Source organism: Rana temporaria, chromosome 2, assembly GCF_905171775.1.
Source record: "Rana temporaria chromosome 2, aRanTem1.1, whole genome shotgun sequence".
NCBI classification, from domain to species: Eukaryota; Metazoa; Chordata; class Amphibia; order Anura; family Ranidae; genus Rana; species Rana temporaria.
Genome location: NC_053490.1, coordinates 359,834,925 through 359,853,671, shown reverse-complemented (window position 1 = coordinate 359,853,671; position 18,747 = coordinate 359,834,925). Strand labels below are relative to the sequence as shown.

The 18,747-nt window shown below is 44.4% G+C and overlaps 1 protein-coding gene across 3 annotated transcripts in view; it reads right to left on the bottom strand.

Moving 5' to 3' along the window:
• SLC26A9 (solute carrier family 26 member 9) overlaps positions 1-18,747 on the bottom strand; it is a 736,991-nt gene that overhangs the window by 302,106 nt on the left and 416,138 nt on the right. For all 3 annotated transcript variants that reach the window (XM_040337624.1, XM_040337625.1, XM_040337626.1), the window contains one exon: positions 15,047-15,160. In XM_040337624.1, the coding sequence (XP_040193558.1) occupies positions 15,047-15,160 (114 nt within the window). The remainder of the gene's footprint in view (positions 1-15,046; positions 15,161-18,747) is intronic.

The following is an 18,747-nucleotide window of genomic DNA, read 5'->3' as shown; positions in this document are numbered from 1 at the left end:
ATATCTGTATTCTCATCTCCAAGACTTGGTACAATACCTCTCAACTAATCCCCCCTATTCTTACCACTTATCCTCTTCTCCCACCCCTTTATACCCTTCACTCATCCCGTATCACTATTTCCACCCCTTAAAATAACTATATGATTGCATAAATTTAATTTAAAGTTGTTATATGTTCTACTGTCAACTGACTTTGTTTTTCAAGACTTGACATAATGCCAATACATTGTTAACTGTATGTTATCATTTTCTTTCAATAAGACCTCTTGATTGTGAAAAAAAAAAAACAGATGGTGTCAAGCGTGTGTGGCGGCAACAAGGTGAGGAGTACAAAGACAAGTGTGTCTTGCCTACAATCAAGCATGGTGGTAGGAGTGTCATGGTGTGGGGCTGCATGAGTGCTGCTGGCACTGGGGAGCTACAGTTCATTGAGGGAACCATGAATGCCAACATGTACTGTGACATACTGAAGCAGAGCATGATCCCCTCCCTTCAAAAACTGAGCGCAAGGTCTCTAACATCCATCAGCTCCTTGATCTCATCATGGAGGAGTGTAAAAGAACTCCAGTGGCAACCTGTGAAGCTCCGGTGAACTCCATACCCAGGAAGTGCTGAAAAATAATGGCGGCCACACAAAATATTGATACTTTGGGCACAATTTGGACATTTTCACTTAGGGGTGTATTGACTTTTGTGTGTTGAGTTATTTTTAGGGGACAGCAAATTTACACTATTATACAAGCTGTACACCCACTACTTGTAGCAAAGTATAATTTCTTCAGTCACATGAAAAGATATAATAAAATATTTACAAAAATGTGAGGAATGTACTCACTTTTGTGAGATACTGTATCTGTAGATAGCCAAGATGCCTAAATGCATGTTCCCATTTGTCCAACCCATCAGTGGTTTCTACAGTTTGCAGTGGCAGAGGACCACTTAGACTTTGCATTGTCCTTCCTCTGCTTCCAGAGTGATCACAAAGGTTGTAGCACCTCTGCTTGTCCTTAGAACCCAGGGCATCTAGATGACCTTCTTCTGAAGGAGTCATCTGCCTTACAACTCTCAGCAAATATTCCACCAAAAAACGATTCAGCTGCTTCAGCTATTTGGCTGGGTGATCAGCTTAAAAAAAATCTGCTCCCCAGCCTTCCATGTGCCTAGATTATCTAGGTTTTGTCCTGGATACATCCAGCAAAGAAATAGCTCATGCTTGTCAACTGAGATCCAAAAGAACTTCCACAGTGGGATTCACCACGAGAGTTCTGGGTCAAACGGTGGCCACTAGGGTTGCACTGATACAACTTTTTTAAGACCAAGTACAAGAACCAATACTTTTTTTCACATACTCACTGATACCGATACTTTTTTAAATATCATGTTACAGTGGCACTAATATGCAGCACTGATGAGCAGTGATAGGTTAGGTGGCACTGATGGGCACTGATGAGGTGTGGACTGTGGCAGTAGTTTTTTCTTACATTTTTTTTTTTTATAATTTTTGTTATTTTTTTGGGGGGGGGGGGAGTGGACGTTGCCTGTGTTTTTTTTTTTATTATTATTTTTGGAATTTTACCTTTTAGATATTTATTACAATTATTATTATTTATTTATTTTTATCAGTCCTGTTGGGGGGGGGGGGCTTTGGTGGTATATCAGGGGTCTAAACAGACCTCTGACATTTCCCCTTTGAGACAGGAAAAAAAAAACTAAGGACACAGATTCCATAGTCCCTTTCTCTGCAGCTTCAGCTGCACTGAAAATGATTGGAGAGGAGACACATTCATAAACTGAAGCAGAGTAAACAGAGGTTACGATTTTTCAGCTATGAATAGACAGAGTCAGTGATCAGTGATCTAAAAAATGAAGTTTTTTTGAATGTCATTCAAAAACGATTGTGTGTGGGCTTCAGAGCATTTTTCGGGTTCTGAAAAACGGGCAAAAAAAAATTCAAACATGCTCTATTTTTTCACGACGTTTTGAACGTTGTAGTTTTTCGGGTTGTAAAAAATGGTCATGTGTGGGCTTTAACGACGTGAAAAATCTGTGCATGCTCAGAAGCAAGTTATGAGACGGGAGCGCTCGTTCTGGTAAAACTACCGTTCGTAATGGAGTAAGCACATTCATCACGCTGTAACAGCGCAAATCGTCTTTTACTTACACAAAATCAGCTAAAGCAGCCCAAAGGGTGGCGCCATCCGAATAGAACTTCCCCATTATAGTGCCGTCATACGTGTTGTACATCACCGCGCTTTGCTAGTGTGTAGGCAAGGCCGTTCTAATGATCGGGTTGAATGCACAGTGTCCCTACAGCACCAGACTCCCCTTCTAACCAGGGCTGTGGAGTCGAGTCGAGGAGTCGGAGTCGGGGGAAATTTTGGGTACCTGGAGTCGGATTCGGAGTCGGAAAAACAATGCACCGACTCCGACTCCTACTAAATTTAGATTGGAATTAAAAAAAAAAAAAAGCAAGTTTAAATGTCCCAATTCACAAAAAGTTATAATTAATGACTTCTCTACTGTAAGAATAAAGACCAATGCATGCAGTGCCTCACGTAACCACAAAACGAACACGTTAAGTGACCGTGAAGAAGCATGCTTTTCATGTGCTTCACTATATGGCACGCAACGCACAATTAGGAGCTGCAATACTTATACTTTCCATAGTGTTGTGTTCTGCTTTATAGGGAACGCATGTTAGAGAACCAGTAAGTGTCCAAATAAAAAAATTCCAACAGGATTTTTTTAAAGTACTAAAAGAAGTTGAAAAGTATGATCGCTCATCAAAACTTACTGTTGAAGAAGCCATCCTTGTTTATCCAGAGATCGTTAGTGATGTGGCCAGAATAGTTACTGCAATGCCACCCACCCAAGTCAGTGTCGAAAGATATTTTCAGCCCTAAAATAATAAAGTCTGACTTAAGAGCCTCTATGAAAGAGGATCTGGCAGAGGCAATTCTCTTCCTTAGAACTCTACATTGAATTGATTTGCATTTGCTAAGCCTATAACTACATTTCAAGATTAATATAAACCATTTCTAGGTTTTACAGATTTTGTTTTTGGTTCATTATAGATAAGCTTTGTTTTTGTTCTAAAACAACCAAATAATGTGGTTTGTATTTTTGAACTGGTAAAGATCCTGTTCCTGATGTTTATGCCTGCTGCTACTATCCAGTCACTTGATTGTTTTCATTGTGTTTTGTCTTTTGCTTAAACTGTGCAATACAGTAGACTGTTGGCTTCCCAGCCAGTAGTCCTGTGGTAGGTTGCGTTTCTTTCCCTCAAGGAATGTATAAAATACATTGCATATTAATACAGAGGAGTCGGAGTCGGGGAGTCGGAAGTCGGAAGTACATAAACTGAGGAGTCGGAACATTTATCTACTGACTCCACAGCCCTGCTTCTAACGGGACACCCAATTTGGATACAGTCAGACAATGCCACCACAGTGGCATACAGTGCATTCATAAGTATTGAGATCCCTTTCACTTTTTTAAAATTTTGTTATGCTGCAGCCTGATACAATATTTTTTCTCATCAACACCCCATAAAGTGAAAACAGAATTTTGGAAATGTCTGTGAATTTATCAAAGAAAAACTGAAATATCAAATTTTCTTAAAGCAGATCTCCACCCTCAATTTAACTGTAGCTCCATATTCCTACCGCTCCAAACTAATGATGAATCGGCTATTTTCATTTCAATTAGCAATCGTGTACCTTATTTATCAGCCATGCTTCCGGTCTGCCCCCCCTCGGGTTTCCAACGGGTTTTCTGCAGTTTCCTGTGCCGCGCTGTGTCTGCTGGGAGCCAGTATCAGAGCTCCCTAATTATAATATTCCACTCTGTTGTCTAACATCGCGCGACTTCGTCTGCCGTTGCGATGACAATAGAGACGCTCAAGCCGCCGGGCACCTTTGCCAGTGCGCATGCACGAGATCGAGCGGTGGATGCTGGGACAGCATCACCGCAAATAGGAAGTAGCTGCTTGTTGGAATCGAACGCCCAAAGCCAAGATGGCGACGGGAGCAAACCAAGCCAATATAAGTATTTATTTATGGACGGATTAACAGCGGAGCGGCGGTCGGACACGGAAACGTAAGTTTAGCACAGCAGTGCTATTACAGATTTGAATAGTCCATAAAAAAAAAAAAGATTTGGCGTGGGAGATCGCCTTTAAGTATTCAGACCCTTTACTCAGTGCCTTTGGCAGCAATTATAGCCATTAGTCTTTTTGGGTATGCCGCGACAAGCTTTGCACACCTGAAATGGGGATTTTCTGCGATTGGGGACTGGATTGGGACTGTTGGTGGACAGTCATTTTCAGGTTTCTCCAGAGATGTTTAATAGGGTTCAAGTCAGGGCTATGGCTGGGGCCACTCTACGACATTCACAGAGTTGTCCTAAGCCACTCCTGTGTGCCATGGCTGTGTGCTTAGGATCATTGTCATGTTGGAAAGTGAATATTCAACCCATCGTAGTTTTTCATTGATGATATCGCTCTGCTTTGCTCCATTCAGCTTTCTCTCAACCCTGACAGTCTCCCAGTCCCCTGCTCCTGAAAAACACCCCCCCCCCCCCCACAGCATGGTGCTGGCACCACCATGCTTCACTGTTGAGATGGTATTGGGCAGGTGATGAGCGGTCCCTGGTTTCCGCCAGACATAATGTTTAGAATATAGGCCAAACTAGGTTTTATCAAACCAGATAATCATGTTCCTCACAGTATAAGATTCCTCCAGGTGCTTTTTTGCAAACTCCAAATGGGCTTTCTTGTATTTTGTACTGAGGAGAGGCTTCTGTCTAGTCACTCTGCCATAAAGCCGAGATTGGTGGACAGCTGCAGTGATTGTTGTCCTTCTGAAACTTTGCCCCATCTCCACACAGGATCTCTAGAGCTCAGTTACAGTGATCATCGGGTTATTGGTCACCTCTCTCACTAAGGCCCCCCCAGTTGCTCAGTTTGGGTGGACGACCAGCTCTTGAAAGAGTCCTGGTTGTGCCAAACTCATATTTGACAATTATGGAGGCCACTATGCTCTTGAGAAAGTTTAGTGCAGCAGAACTTTTTTTGTTGCCATCCCCAGATCTTTGCCTTGCAATAATCCTGTCTCTGAGCTCTACAGGCAGTTCCTTTGACCTCCAATACATTGCCTTCCAAATCATGTCTAATCAGTTTAATATACCACTGGTGAACTCCAATCAATGTGTAGAATCATCTCAGCAATGATTAAGAGAAATGGGAGGCACCTGAGCTAAATTTCAAGTGTTGTTGCAAAGGGTCTAATAACTTATGGTCAATGTAATATTTCAGTTTTTTATTTTCAATAAATTCACAGACATTTCTAAAATTCAGTTTTCACTTTGTCATTTATGGGGTAATGAGTGTAGATTAATAAGAAAACATTTTAAACAACTGTAGTATTATGCTGGCAACATAAAATTGAAAAAAGTGAAGGGGGTTTGAATACTTTATGAATGTACTGTACTGTGTTTAAATTATCAAGGAGGCACAGGGAGCCATTCCTGCCTTGAAGAAAACAAACCAGATCCTCTTGTGGACAGAAAACTTGTTCCAGAAAACAAACAAGATTCTCCTATGGACAAAAAACATGCCTGTCCAGTGATTTCTGCGATCAACATCCTAGAAGTGGACAACTGGCAGGCAGATTATCTCCAGCCACTAGAGCTTGGACCAAGAGGAATAGCTTCTTCATCTAGATGTGTATGTAGCCAGTGGTTGCTACTATAGTTAGTATTGTTTGAATGGTCATTGTTTTCTTATGTATGGGTTTGGCTGCCCCTAGTGCCTCCTAAACTCTGTCAGGGTTTTCTTTCCTCCTTGAGAGTGAACAGAGCAATGCATTATTGGACATGTAGTCTGGGTGGGGATGTGAACACTGTTGCCGGGCCAGCTCTGGACTACAGGACACAACAATGCAAAGCACACAGAACAGCCTGCTGGGAGTAGAGATAAAATTGACAGGCCTGGCCTGTTTCAGCCTCTCTGGACACCATTCTGAACCGGCCAGCAGGAGGTCTGTGTGACAGGGAGTGAGATGACTGCGGCCTATACAGCGGAGAGCCGGATTGCCCCCCCCTCTGAGGGACCTTGGAGGACAGCACCGCTATTCCAGACAGGGGACCAGCCTGTGATCTAGAGCATCTGGGACCACCTGCACTCCAGTCCACTGGGAGTTGCAGCACGGGGTGGCAGCTCCATTTCACCAGACGGAAACACCAGGAGGGATTCCGGCTGGAGCCCTTCATCTATTGGGGTCCATTGTGGTGAGGGGGCACCTGCCCATCCAGATAGAGATTACAGTATTGCTGAGTGATTTTTCCTACAGAATGGCTGGTGAGACTTGTAGTTCCACGGATGTGAATCTACTTCTTCACAGGCCTTATACAGCCAGCACTTGGGGCCGTGTCCCCCCCCCCCCCTGCTGTAAAGCCAGTACTGTATTCATGCATTTACATAACTAAAGAGGAATCTACAAGTGGTGGTATTTCTTCAGTTTAAGTATTCATCTGTTAACCTTTGTTCTTTAGTCCTTTTGTCTTTCACCTTTCTGGATTACAAATTACACTGCAGTATAAACAGGCTTGCTGAAGATATCCGGAATTAAAATAAAATTCATCATTCTTCTCTTTACTGCTCTGCATTTAATGCTAATCATTGGATTACAACCTTGGTGGAGCCCTTTTGCTGGACGTTACCTAATTTTCACACTGTGTTTACTGTATGTATATGCTGTGCCCTGTTTGCTGGTTTATGTGCTGAGGCCCAGAGGAAAGGTATCCAATACATGTGTTAAAGGTGTTGAATATTTGTGTCTCTGTGTACTAGATATGTGCATTCCCGTTCGTACGAATGTTATTTTCGTACGAAAATTTTCATTTTCGTACCCGCAGAATAATGTGTACATACGAAAAAATGAAAGCACCAAAATACGAAAACGATGGGATTACAAATGAGCCGCATAACGAACAACCGCAAATACGAACGAACGATCTGACGAAAATACGACAAAACGAAAACGGCAAAAGAACGAAAATTACATCTATAACAAAAGATTTGCTTCTGTATCCTGTTTGAATCCCTTCTCTGCTCTTATCCTCAACCGTATGTTCACACGACATCCACAACAAAAGATTTGCACTCTGTATCTTGTTTGAATCCCTTCTCTGCTCGTATCCTCAGCTGTATGTTCACACGACATCCACAACAAAAAGATTTGCATTCTGTAACTTGTTTGAATCCCCTCTCTGCTCGTATCCTCAGCTGTATGTTCACACGACATCCACAACAAAAGATTTGCACTCTGTATCTTGTTTGAATCCCTTCTCTGTTCGCATCCCTAGTCGCATGTTCACATGACATCCACAACAAAAGACCCGCACCCTGTATTTTGAATTCCTTTTTTCTGTTCGTATTTGGATTCAACAGAATGCAAATCTTTTGCCACAGATGTCACACGAACACACGACCGAAAACACCAAAAGAAAAAGGACCCAAAACACAGAATGCAAATCCCTTGCCACAGATGTAATTTTCGTTTTTTTGAATGGGCAGTGAGTGTAGTTAGTGAAGCAGCTTCTCTTTTGTGCTGAGTAGTACAGTAAAGTCAAATAAACTTTTCTGTGGATTTTCAATCTGAAGGGAGATCAGTTGGCCAGACTTTTGAACCCAAAAATGTTTTTCTGATGGAGTTTAAAAACGAACAAATTTTCTGAGAACGAACGTAAAACGATAGTTTTTATGTTTGTTGTTAAAAAAGTCTGACCAAGTGTATGGGGCTTAACAATCGTTAATATGGATGAGCCGCGTGTTGAAAGTGCCGCGAATCCCGCGATATATTTACGAAAGTACAAAATGACGAAAATCCTTTTTCTGTTCGTATCTTCAGTCGCATTGCCCACATGACATCCACAACAAATTGTCATAGATGTCACACGAACACACGACCGAAAACACGAACAGAAAAAGGAATCCAAAACACAGAATGCAAATCATTGACGAAAATTCACGAAAATTATTGTCTAACAAGTAACGAACATGAATTAAACAGAATAACGAACCATCCCGCATGTACGAAAATAAACCGGTAACGAAAATACAAAACGAATGGAATACGAAAAAATCTCGGCGTACGAAAAACGAACAGGAAAACGGGCGTCTTACGAAAAACGAACGGAAACGAACCTACGGAACGATACGAAACAGAACAAAAAAAACTAATTTTTTTTCTGTGCACATGTCTACTGTGTACCTGTTCACATAGACCTTTTTCAGGTCATAAAAGGTACACACCCTTGTATATCAGTGTCAGGTGATATTTTCTGTCAAACATAAGTTGTGTTCATTCATATCTTTTCTTGTGTTCATTCTTTATCTCAGTAAACATTTCTGAGTGGTTCAGTGATACTGTGTGAGTTTCTCATTACTAACACAACATTTCAGAATGGAACCCAAGGTGTCAGAGAGGTAAGAGGATTTGCAGAGTTGGGGTGGCCAGTGGGGTATAGAGTCTATCAGCAGCCCCCACGGGGGGTACTGCAACATGTATAATGTGATCGAATATAACAAAACCAGACTCTGCTGGTGGACATCCTAGGCTGAACAACAAGCTATCTCTGGCTCCAGAACAGGGTATAATCTATCTCTTGCCTCAGATGCCCTGGTCTCAGTTCAGGTTAATCTATGTGTAGCGCCTGTGTACTTTCGTACAGGTGCTATGTTTAGATTTGGTGGGAGAATGAGAGAGTTATGTTGCTCTCATTCTTCAATTTGTTAAATTTGGCTGTCGCCAAATCGAAGTTGTCCTGTTGTTCAGTCTGTGCCCCAGGGATGCAGTCTCATCTCTGGGCGGCGGGTGGCACCAGAGGGGTCCCAGGCGGAGCCGCTTCTTCCCGGCGGCCAATTGGAGGCGTTTCCCTCGTGGGGCATGCTGGGAGGGGGTATTTCGGAGGCCGTTTTTCGGGGTTCTTCGCGGGTTCCTGGATCCAGGTGCGGCACCCACCTTTAGGGTGTGCGCACATCACGGACCCCACCACTATGGCGGAGTTCCTGACTCTGGGCTCTCATAGCTCGGAGCAACTGATGCTACAAAGGGGCCCCAGTGACCTACTGGGTCCCCACTTCTATTGAGGAGTTCCCAAGCTGGGTGCTGTTCGGTGGGGGATCGGTCTGAGGAGAACCCGGAGGCAGGTGATCCAACAGGGCTTGAACGAACCATCGGGGATCTGGGTGACCGGACACTGACAGGGTACATTTAGACTGTCAGTCAGTAACCCCAAAAAAGACATACTGGGAGGATTTGCTCTATCGTTCACAACTTTTAGCACTAGGCCTGTGGCAGAGGCCTCATCTAACATCTTAAATTATTTAGAGCCAAGTCGGTGGCAGAGACTTGTTCCTCCCAGAAGCTTTAAGTGGCGCTCTGGCTGCCAGGCCTGTGAGAGGTCTGTCCAGGGGCACTTCACCCACTCCGGCTGAAGTGGCGACGTAGACGAATACAATTACAGAAGGCAGGACTGCCTTTGCTATCCATAGCCTGATTCTGTAAAGTTGCTCTTCCTTCACCAACCTGTCCTGTCTACCTCAAGTTGACATGTTGGTCGTGTTTGACCAGAAAATAAAGCATTGAAAACCGCAGCCAATGGTATGGACATTCTGTTACTGCTCTCAGCACCATCATCACCCATAGACACAGTATGGAGGTAACGCGGATCTCAAATCTAATCAGCGGCTCCTCCGGGGGTAGCGCTACATATGCATTACCAGGTCTGAACATTCATTGTCTGCTCCACAAAACAGAGCGTAAGAGGAAGATGGTGATTCTTCTGGCAACAAACCGACCAAGGAGAACCTGATACACAGACATACTTAGACTTTTTACAGAAGACCCATGTCCTCTTTCCAACATGCCAGATATACTTTCTACTTTCTCAAGGCCCTCTAATCCACCTAAGGGCCATCTAATTTCACAGTCTCTGGCTTTGATGCAATGGCTGTCAAAACTCAGGTTCCAACGGATAGAGGGGATTCTGAGTCTGATTCATACTGTACCTCGCTAAAAGCAAGAAAAGCTACTTCAACAAAGAAGTTATTATTGTACCTGGAAATCTTTCTTTGCCTGTTAAGAGCACAGTCAATTTAATCCCAGAGATTACTCTGTCTTGCATTCTGGCCTTCCTACAAATATGTTTTGACCAGAATGTAGCTCTGAAGGGGCAAGTTTTGTTATTTTTTTCAAATGAATTTTGCTTCTCATTCCCTTATAAAAGCCTTAAAAAAAAAAAAAAAAAAAAAAAGGGTGGAGTTTCTTGCTTCTCTGGGGTTTTCTCTGGCTTGCAGAACCCACCCCTTAAACTCATCAGGGATATTCCCTAAGAAATTCTTGCCAGCAAAGTTAGCTTTCTGGTGGTTATGACCTCTGTTAGACGTGTCTCTAAACTATCTGTAAAGAGCCTTTCCTCATACTTCACATTGACAAGGCTGGGATATGCAATTAGCAGACCTCCAGCTGTTGCAAAACTACAAGTCCCATCAGGCCTCTGCCTCTGGATGTCATGCCTGTGGCTTTCAGAGTCTTGCTATGCCTCATGGGACTTGTAGTTCTGCAACAGCTGGAGGTCCACTAATTGCATATCTCTACCCTTGTAAGATACCTGTGAAAGGTAGTGTCCGAAGTGGAACTTGTATGCTGAAGATTCAGGCAAAGCATTGTCAGGCAGATTCGGTTGGCAACGGATCAGGCAAAGCAGTACATAATCGAAATCCGGAGAATGGTCAGGCAGGCAAAGGTCATACACGAACTGGCAGTAAAGTACAAAATCAGCAGGCTGTAGAATAGTCAGGAATTCAGGCAGAAGTTCAATACAAAAGGCAAAATCACAGAGCAGTCAAAACACCCAGGGACGTAATCCACATAAATGGGCGCTGAGTGATGGCATCACTTCCTATTTTAAAGGCTGCCTAGATTGACAATTGTCCACAGCTGGCAGCAGGTGGAGCTAGTGAGTCCAAGGTAATGTTGAACACTATAAGGACATTCCCAAAGGTCTAGATCTCCTCTGTAGCACAGCAGGTAAGGCTTTGGTTTAAGAGACCAGGAAGATCCCAGTTTGAATACACCCCGGGTCAGGACAACCCTAGACCATACTTTTAACATTCTGTCTCAACAAGGACATTGCACTACCATTCTTGTGCTCTGCTTCTAAACACCTAAAGGTGTCTACATTACCTGGATGTAGCCAGAGCCATTAGAGTGTTCTGTTTTCCTTGGGTACTCACAAAGGGCACTCCACTTTAAAATCCACCATTGCATGGTGGATAAGAGATTTGATTGCAAGAGGCTATGCTCTAAAACAAAAACCTCGTCCTGAGCTCTTACTTGCCGAGCTCTTTAGGCACCAAAGGGCCAGATCCACAAAAGGGATACGACGGCGTATCTACTGATACGCCGTCGTATCCCTGTTTCTATCTTTGGAACTGATCCACAGAATCAGTTTCCAATAGATAGGCAGAAGATCCGACATGTGTAAGGGACTTACACTGTCGGATCTTAGGATGCAGTACCTCGGCCGCCGCTGGGGGCATTTCTCGTCGAAATGCCGCTTCGGGTATGCAAATTAGCACTTACGGAGATCCACGAAGCTTTTACGCTTCATTTTTTCTCCGTAAGTATTAGTTTGCAAACGCAAAATTAGGGCTGCTTTTACAAGGCCTAAACTGTTTAGGCCTTGTAAAAGTAGACCCTTCTATCCCGCGTCGCCGTCTTTTTTTTTTCAAATTTTTTTTTTCCCGCCGCAACTCGTATTTTTTTTTTGCGCCCGTCGCGATTCTCAAAAACCCGGCGCAACGTAAAACCGCGCAAAGCACGTCGGGGAAAATGACGTCGTGAGCATGCGCAGTACGTCCGGCGCGGGAGCGCGCCTAATTTAAATAATTTAACCTCTTGACCACTGGGCACTTAAACCCCCTTCCTAACCAGACCAATTTTCAGCTTTCGGTGCTCTCACAATTTGAATGACAATAACTCAGTCATACAATATTGTACCCATTTGAAATTTTTGTCCTTTTTTTCACACAAATAGAGCTTTCTTTTGATGGTATTTGATCACCTCTGCGGTTTTTATTTTTTGCGCTATAAAAGAAAAACGACAGAAAATTCTGTAAAAAAAAAACAAAAAAACTTGTTTCTGTCATATTCGCAGGTTATTTCTCACACACAGCATATGCTTACCACGAATTACACCCCAAAACACATTCTGCTATTCCTCCCGAGTATGGCGATACCCCATGTGTGCGACTTTTACACGGCGTGACCACATAGAAAGGCCCATAATGCAGGGAGCGCCATCAGGCGTTCTGGAACACCCAGACCAATTCTTACAATTACATAGAACCCCAAAACATTATATATGCAGAGTATTGGGGTATTGCGGAGTATTGGGGTATTGCGGAGTATTGGGGTATTGCGGAGTATTGGGGAGTATTGGGGTATTGCGGGGTATTGGAGTATTGCAGAGTATTGGGGTATTGCAGAGTATGGGGGGTATTGCCAGAGTATGGGGGGTATTGCCAGAGTATGGGGGGTATTTCCAGAGTATGGGGGGTATTGCCAGAGTATGGGGGGTATTGCCAGAGTATGGGGGGTATTGCCAGAGTATGGGGGGTATTGCCAGAGTATGGGGGGTATTGCCAGAGTATGGTGGGTATTGCCAGAGTATGGTGGGTATTGCCAGAGTATGGGGGGTATTGCCAGAGCATGGGGGGTATTGCCAGAGCATGGGGGGTATTGCCAGAGCATGGGGGGTATTGCCAGAGCATGGGGTATTTGCAGAGTATTGCGCAGGGATAGCTGAGCTGGGATGGATCTGTGACTGCAGTTGTCCAGCCACAGCAGTGCTGACACCCCGCGCTCCCCCCCCTCTCCTCTCGCACTGTACCGAACGGTACAGAGAGGGGAGGGAGGAACCGGCGTCATCAAATGACGCCGGTTTGTTGACAAGTGATCGCTCCGTCATTTGACGGAGCGATCACGTGGTAAACGGCCGCTATCAGCGGCAATTTACCGTGATCCGTGATGCGCCGGGTCTTCTAGACCCGGCGAGCACGGACACTTCCGCGAGCGCGCCCCAGGGGACGCGCAAACGCGGAAGTGCACGAGGACGTCCCAGGGACGTCCTGTCACAGTAACTCGACCGCGCTGTAGCAGTATTTTTGCTATAGCGCGGTCGGCAAGAGGTTAAGTTACACAGCCGAAAATTTCTAGGTAAGTGTTTTGTGGATCGGGCACTTAGGTAGAAATTTTGCGGCGGTGTAACTTAAATGGGAATATTTAAGTTACGGCGGCTGGCTGTGGATCTGGCCCCAAGCCTCTGTCTCCCAATCTTGGTCTTCTGTTCATACCTTTTCAAAGCCTTACCAGGTGGGTGTCCAGTCTGGCACAGTTCAATTTGCCTTTTTGTTGCTAGTCCGGCTTATAGCAATTGCTTGGGGATTGCATGGTGTATTGCATGTTGTATGAATAATTTGCCTGTGTTCTGTGCTGTACAATTAAGATCAGAGGAATTTTGACTTTACCTGTAAATTCCATATCAGAATGTACAGTACAGGACACAGGCTGATCTCTCCTTGTTACTCTTCATATCTTGCTACAAAACCGATGACTCATGGTGTGAGGTAGGTTTATAAGAAAGGCCCTCAGGTGGTCGTGTCCGCAAACACTTTCCAGTGTCCAATTACCTGAAGGTACAAGCCTATAACCCATGGTGAATGAATAACATGCTTGTGTTCTGTACTGTACTCTAACATATGGAATTTACAGGTAAAGTAACATTCCTCTGTTTTGGGGTTCACAGGCCTTGAGAAAGCATCGTACTCTTAAGCCTCGTAAACACATTCAGGTTTTCAGATGGGAATTGTGTGATGGCAGGGTTTTGTCGGTAAATACGACCGGTTGTTACATAGTTACATAGTTAGTCAGGTTGAAAAAAGACACAAGTCCATCCAGTTCAACCACAAAAAAAATAAACAAACAAAATAAAAAACACAGTACAATCCCATACACCCAACTCCATACCCACAGTTGATACAGAGGAAGGCAAAAAAACCCCAGCAGAGCATGAGATCCAATTTGCTACATCAGGGGAAAAAAATTCCTTCCTGATCCCCCAAGAGGCAGTCGGATTTACCCCGGATCAACTTTACTTACAAATCTTAGTACTCGGTTATATTCTGTACATTTAGGAAGGAATCCAGGCCTTTCTTAAAGCAATCTACTGAGCTGGCCAGAACCACGTCTGGAGGGAGTCTGTTCCACATTTTCACAGCTCTTACTGTGAAGAAACACCAAGTTTCACTGTATGGACCCCTTATATATTTGTACATGTTGATCATATCCCCCCTTATTCTTCTCTTCTCAAGAGTGCTCCATCAGACAATTATTGTCAGAATTTTCGACAACAAATGTGGGATAGCATGCTTTAAAATTTTCCAACAACAAATGTATGATGTCGGATTATCCGATCATGTGTACAGAAGTCCATCGGAAAAAAAGCCAAAGTACAAACACGCATGCTCAGAAGCAATGGTAACCATAAGGCAATATTAGCAGAAGTTGCCCAAAGGGTGGTGCTGAAGAGCAGAAGAACCATGTAGTTTCTGTTTGTTAGCTGACAACGTTTTTCCGTTTGTATGCAAAACAAGTTCATAGTCAACGCCCTTCGGCCAAAATTCCACATCTTTGTCCAATGGAAACCCGATCCTGTGTACAAGGCTTTAGTCTTATTCTTGAAGACAGCGCAATGGTGCCTGTATGCACAGTCAAAATTAACTACTTTAATTTCTTACCAGATTAGACTAAAGTAGACTAAAAACTGACTGGATTCAATGGATTACTATATTTGTACACATAATTTGCACACTTTGGATACGTTGGATTGTTTGGGTGTATACTGGTTACCTTTTATCAGATAATTTCCTCCAATAAAATATCTTACATTTCACATACATCTCTAAAACATGAATGCTTACCTGTGACTTTCCTCCAGCACCATCCACTGCCAAAGTAACAGAAAGCGCACAGCAAATCACATGGATAAAGAAAAATGAACCAAAGAAGTTACTACAGCCGAGGGCCAACATTTCCTAAAAGAAAAGCATTTCTTGTGTTCAATACAATTTTTCCAAGATGAATTACAATAGGGACACTAGACATTAGTGTCTAAGGTTATTGATAAGTCAGAGATACTATATACAGAAAGTGCAATGAAATTATATTTAACAAATCTGATTTTTTTTTGGCTTTGCAATTTCTAAATAAGTTCTGAATTATGTTTACTATGTCAACTGATGTAAAAAGTGTACTAATGTAGTATATGTAAGGGATACTACATTATACAAGTATAACCATAAATGCCACAGAGTTCCTACTTTACCTTCCTTTCCAGAGAAATGCTGAATCAAATGTATGAAAAGAAAGTGCAAAGACTTTACAGAGAATGACACAATGATATTTAAAGTGGAGGTTCACCCGGAAATGTTAATTTTTAACATTAGATTCATGCTCATTTTGTCTAGGGGAATCGGGTAGTTTTTTTAAAAACGAAGCAGTACTTACCGTTTTAGAGAGCGATATTCTCCGCTGCTTCCGGGTATGGGCTGCAGGACTGGGCGTTCCTATTTGATTGGCAGTCTTCCGATAGGCTTCCGACGGTCACATCTATCGCGTCACGATTTTCCGAAAGTAGCCGAACGTCGGTGCGCAGGCGCCGTATAGAGCCGCACCGACGTTCGGCTTCTTTCGGCTACTTGTGACGCGATGTATGCGACCGTCGGAAGCCTGTCGGAAGACTGTCAATCAAATAGGAACGACCAGTCCCGAAGACCATACCCGGAAGCGGCGGAGAAGATCGCTCTCTAAAACGGTAAGTACTGCTTTGTTTTTTAAAAAACGACACGATTCCCCTTGACAAAATGAGCATCAATCTAATGTTAAAAAAAAAAATTCGGGTGAACTCCCGCTTTAAAACATAATACAATTTTTTTCAATCACGTTAAACCGTATTTATAAAAGAAAGGGAGAATATATAAAAATTACTTCCCCATACATATGCATCTTTCAAAGTGTGTTTGTACCACATTACACAGTATACAATGCTTCCCAGCAGCCAATTGGAGGAGTTTTCCCTCGCGGGGCATGCTGGGAGGGGGTATTTCTGTGGCGGAGGGCGTTGTTCGGGGTTCTTCGCGGGTTCCAGGTGCGGCACCCACCTTTAGGGTGTGCGCACATCACGGGCCCCACCACTATGGCCTACCAGGCCGGGGTCGCATGCTACGCGGAGTTCCTGACTCCGGGCACCGGACACTAACAGGTCACATTCAAACTGTCAGTCGGTGACCCCAAAGACATACTGGGAGGATTTGCTCTACCGTCCTAACTTCCAAGCACTAGGCCTGTGGCAGAGGTCTCATCTGGACATCCCAATTTAAATTAGAGCCAAGTCTGTGGCAGTCTGAGGTCTGTCCAGGGGCACTTTACCCACTCCTGATGGGGTGGCGACGTATACGAATACAATTGCTAAAGGGCAGGCTTGCCTTTACTATCCATAGCCTGATTCTGTGAAGTTGCTCTTCCTTCACCAACCTATCCTGTCTACCTCAAGTTGACATGTTGGTCGTGTTTGACCGGAGAATAAAAGCATTGAAAACGTCAATCAACGGTTCTGGACATTCTATTATTACTCTCAGCACTACCATCACCCCTAGACACAGTATAGAGGTAATTTAAATACGCCGATCCCAAATCTAACCAGCGGCTCCTCAGGAGGTAAGCGCTACATGTGTAGTATAAACTATATACATATATTTTGCTATTACATAACATTTCTAATCATATAAAGTTAATAACAAGAGTACCTCTTTACATCAGAGTGCAGAGTTCCCCTTTTACATCTGAGCTCACAGAGTTCCCTTTCACTGTAAGGGGGGACTCTGCAGACTCTGATGTAAGGGAGAACACTGGGGACTCTAACATAAGGGATGCTCTGGGAACCTGGATTTAAGAGGGAACATTGAGAACTCTGATGTACGGAGAGGACTCTGATTGAAGGGGGAACACTATGGCTTTGGGTATAAAGAGGAACTCTAAAGTAAGGGGAGATCTGAGAACCATGATTTACCTTTGTGTACTCACTCAGAGGCAGAAGAGAGAAGAGGGGAGACTTCAGTCACAGACAGGGATGGATGGTGAGCTCACTCATCCCTTGGCAGTCAGCACCTCTCACCCAGATGTATCTGAGGCTGCTGGACTTCAAATTTCCAGCCCACACTTTCCTTTTCTAAGGAGTGTGGGCAGACACAGAGGGGTACAGACACAGAGGGGTAGGGCCGAGAGGAAGAGGTGCATATCAATCCCTCTCCGATCCTGTGCGTCTGTGTGGGTGGAGGGGGAATTGTTAGTGCTGGCTTTGGGCAGCATGAAAGAAAGTGTAACATACACTCTCATATTAGACAACTGCAGCCAGCAACCCTGCTGGGAAGCCATAGTTCAGTCTGAATAATGTGTCCGGGTTTCAGGCAGTCTGAAACTTAAACCTGGATGCATTATTCTAAACCCGAACTGGCCGGGTGAATCCCGGACAGGTGGTACCCCTAACCTGACCCCTCCCGCGATAGCCATGCCCCCATCCCCTGTGCCCCCCCCCCCCGGCGATGTGCCTTCCCTCCTCAGGCTCCTCTGTGGGCGGCAGCAGGTTGACTGCTCTGCCCGGTGAGTAGTGTGTCATTTACTGAACCAGGCTTCCCTTCCCCCCACCTCTGATAACTTTCCCAAAATGTCTATGCTGCTGCAGAACTTCATTGGAAGGGGGAAGGCAGGTCTGCTGGGTGCTGTAGTGCAGAGCAGGGATTGGCAGCTGTGGGATTCCCAAATATCTCTATCCCCTCCCCCCTCCTTCCTGCATTACCCCTCTTTGCCTCTACCCTTAACAATAACACCCCTACTCATCTCTCCACCCTAAACAATAACTCCCTTCACACCTCTCCATCCTAAGAAATAACCCCCTCCCAGCTTCTCCATCCTAAACAATATCCCCAACCCCGCCTCTCCACCCTAAATAATAACTCCCTTAACACCTCTCCATCCTAAGCAATACGCCCCTCCCAGCTTCTCCATCCTAAACAATATCCCCAACCCCGCCTCTCCACCCTAAACAATAACCCCCCCCGCCTCCCCACCCTAAACAATAACCCCCTCCCCACCTCTTCACCCTAAACAATAACCCTCTCCCTACCTCTCCACCCTAAACAATAACTCCCTCTCCACCCTAGACAATAACCCCCACCCCACCCTAAACAATAACCCTCTCCCGCATCTCTACCCTAAACAATAACCCCCTCCCTGCCTCTCTACCCTAAACAATAACTCACCTCCTCGCCTCTCCACCCTAAATAACAACTCCCTTCCCACCTCTCCACCCTAAACAATAACTTCCTCCCCGCCTCTCCACGATAAATAATAACCCTCCTTCCCGCCTCTCCACCCTAAACTATAACCCCCTCCCCGCTTCTCCAACCTAAACAATAACCCCCATCCCCACCGCTCAATCCTAAACAATAACACCCCTCTCCACCCTAAACAATAACCCCCTCCCCACACTTCAACTGTAAACAATTACCCCCCTCCCCACCTCTCTAGTCTAAGCAATAACCCCCTCCCCACCTCTTCACCCTAA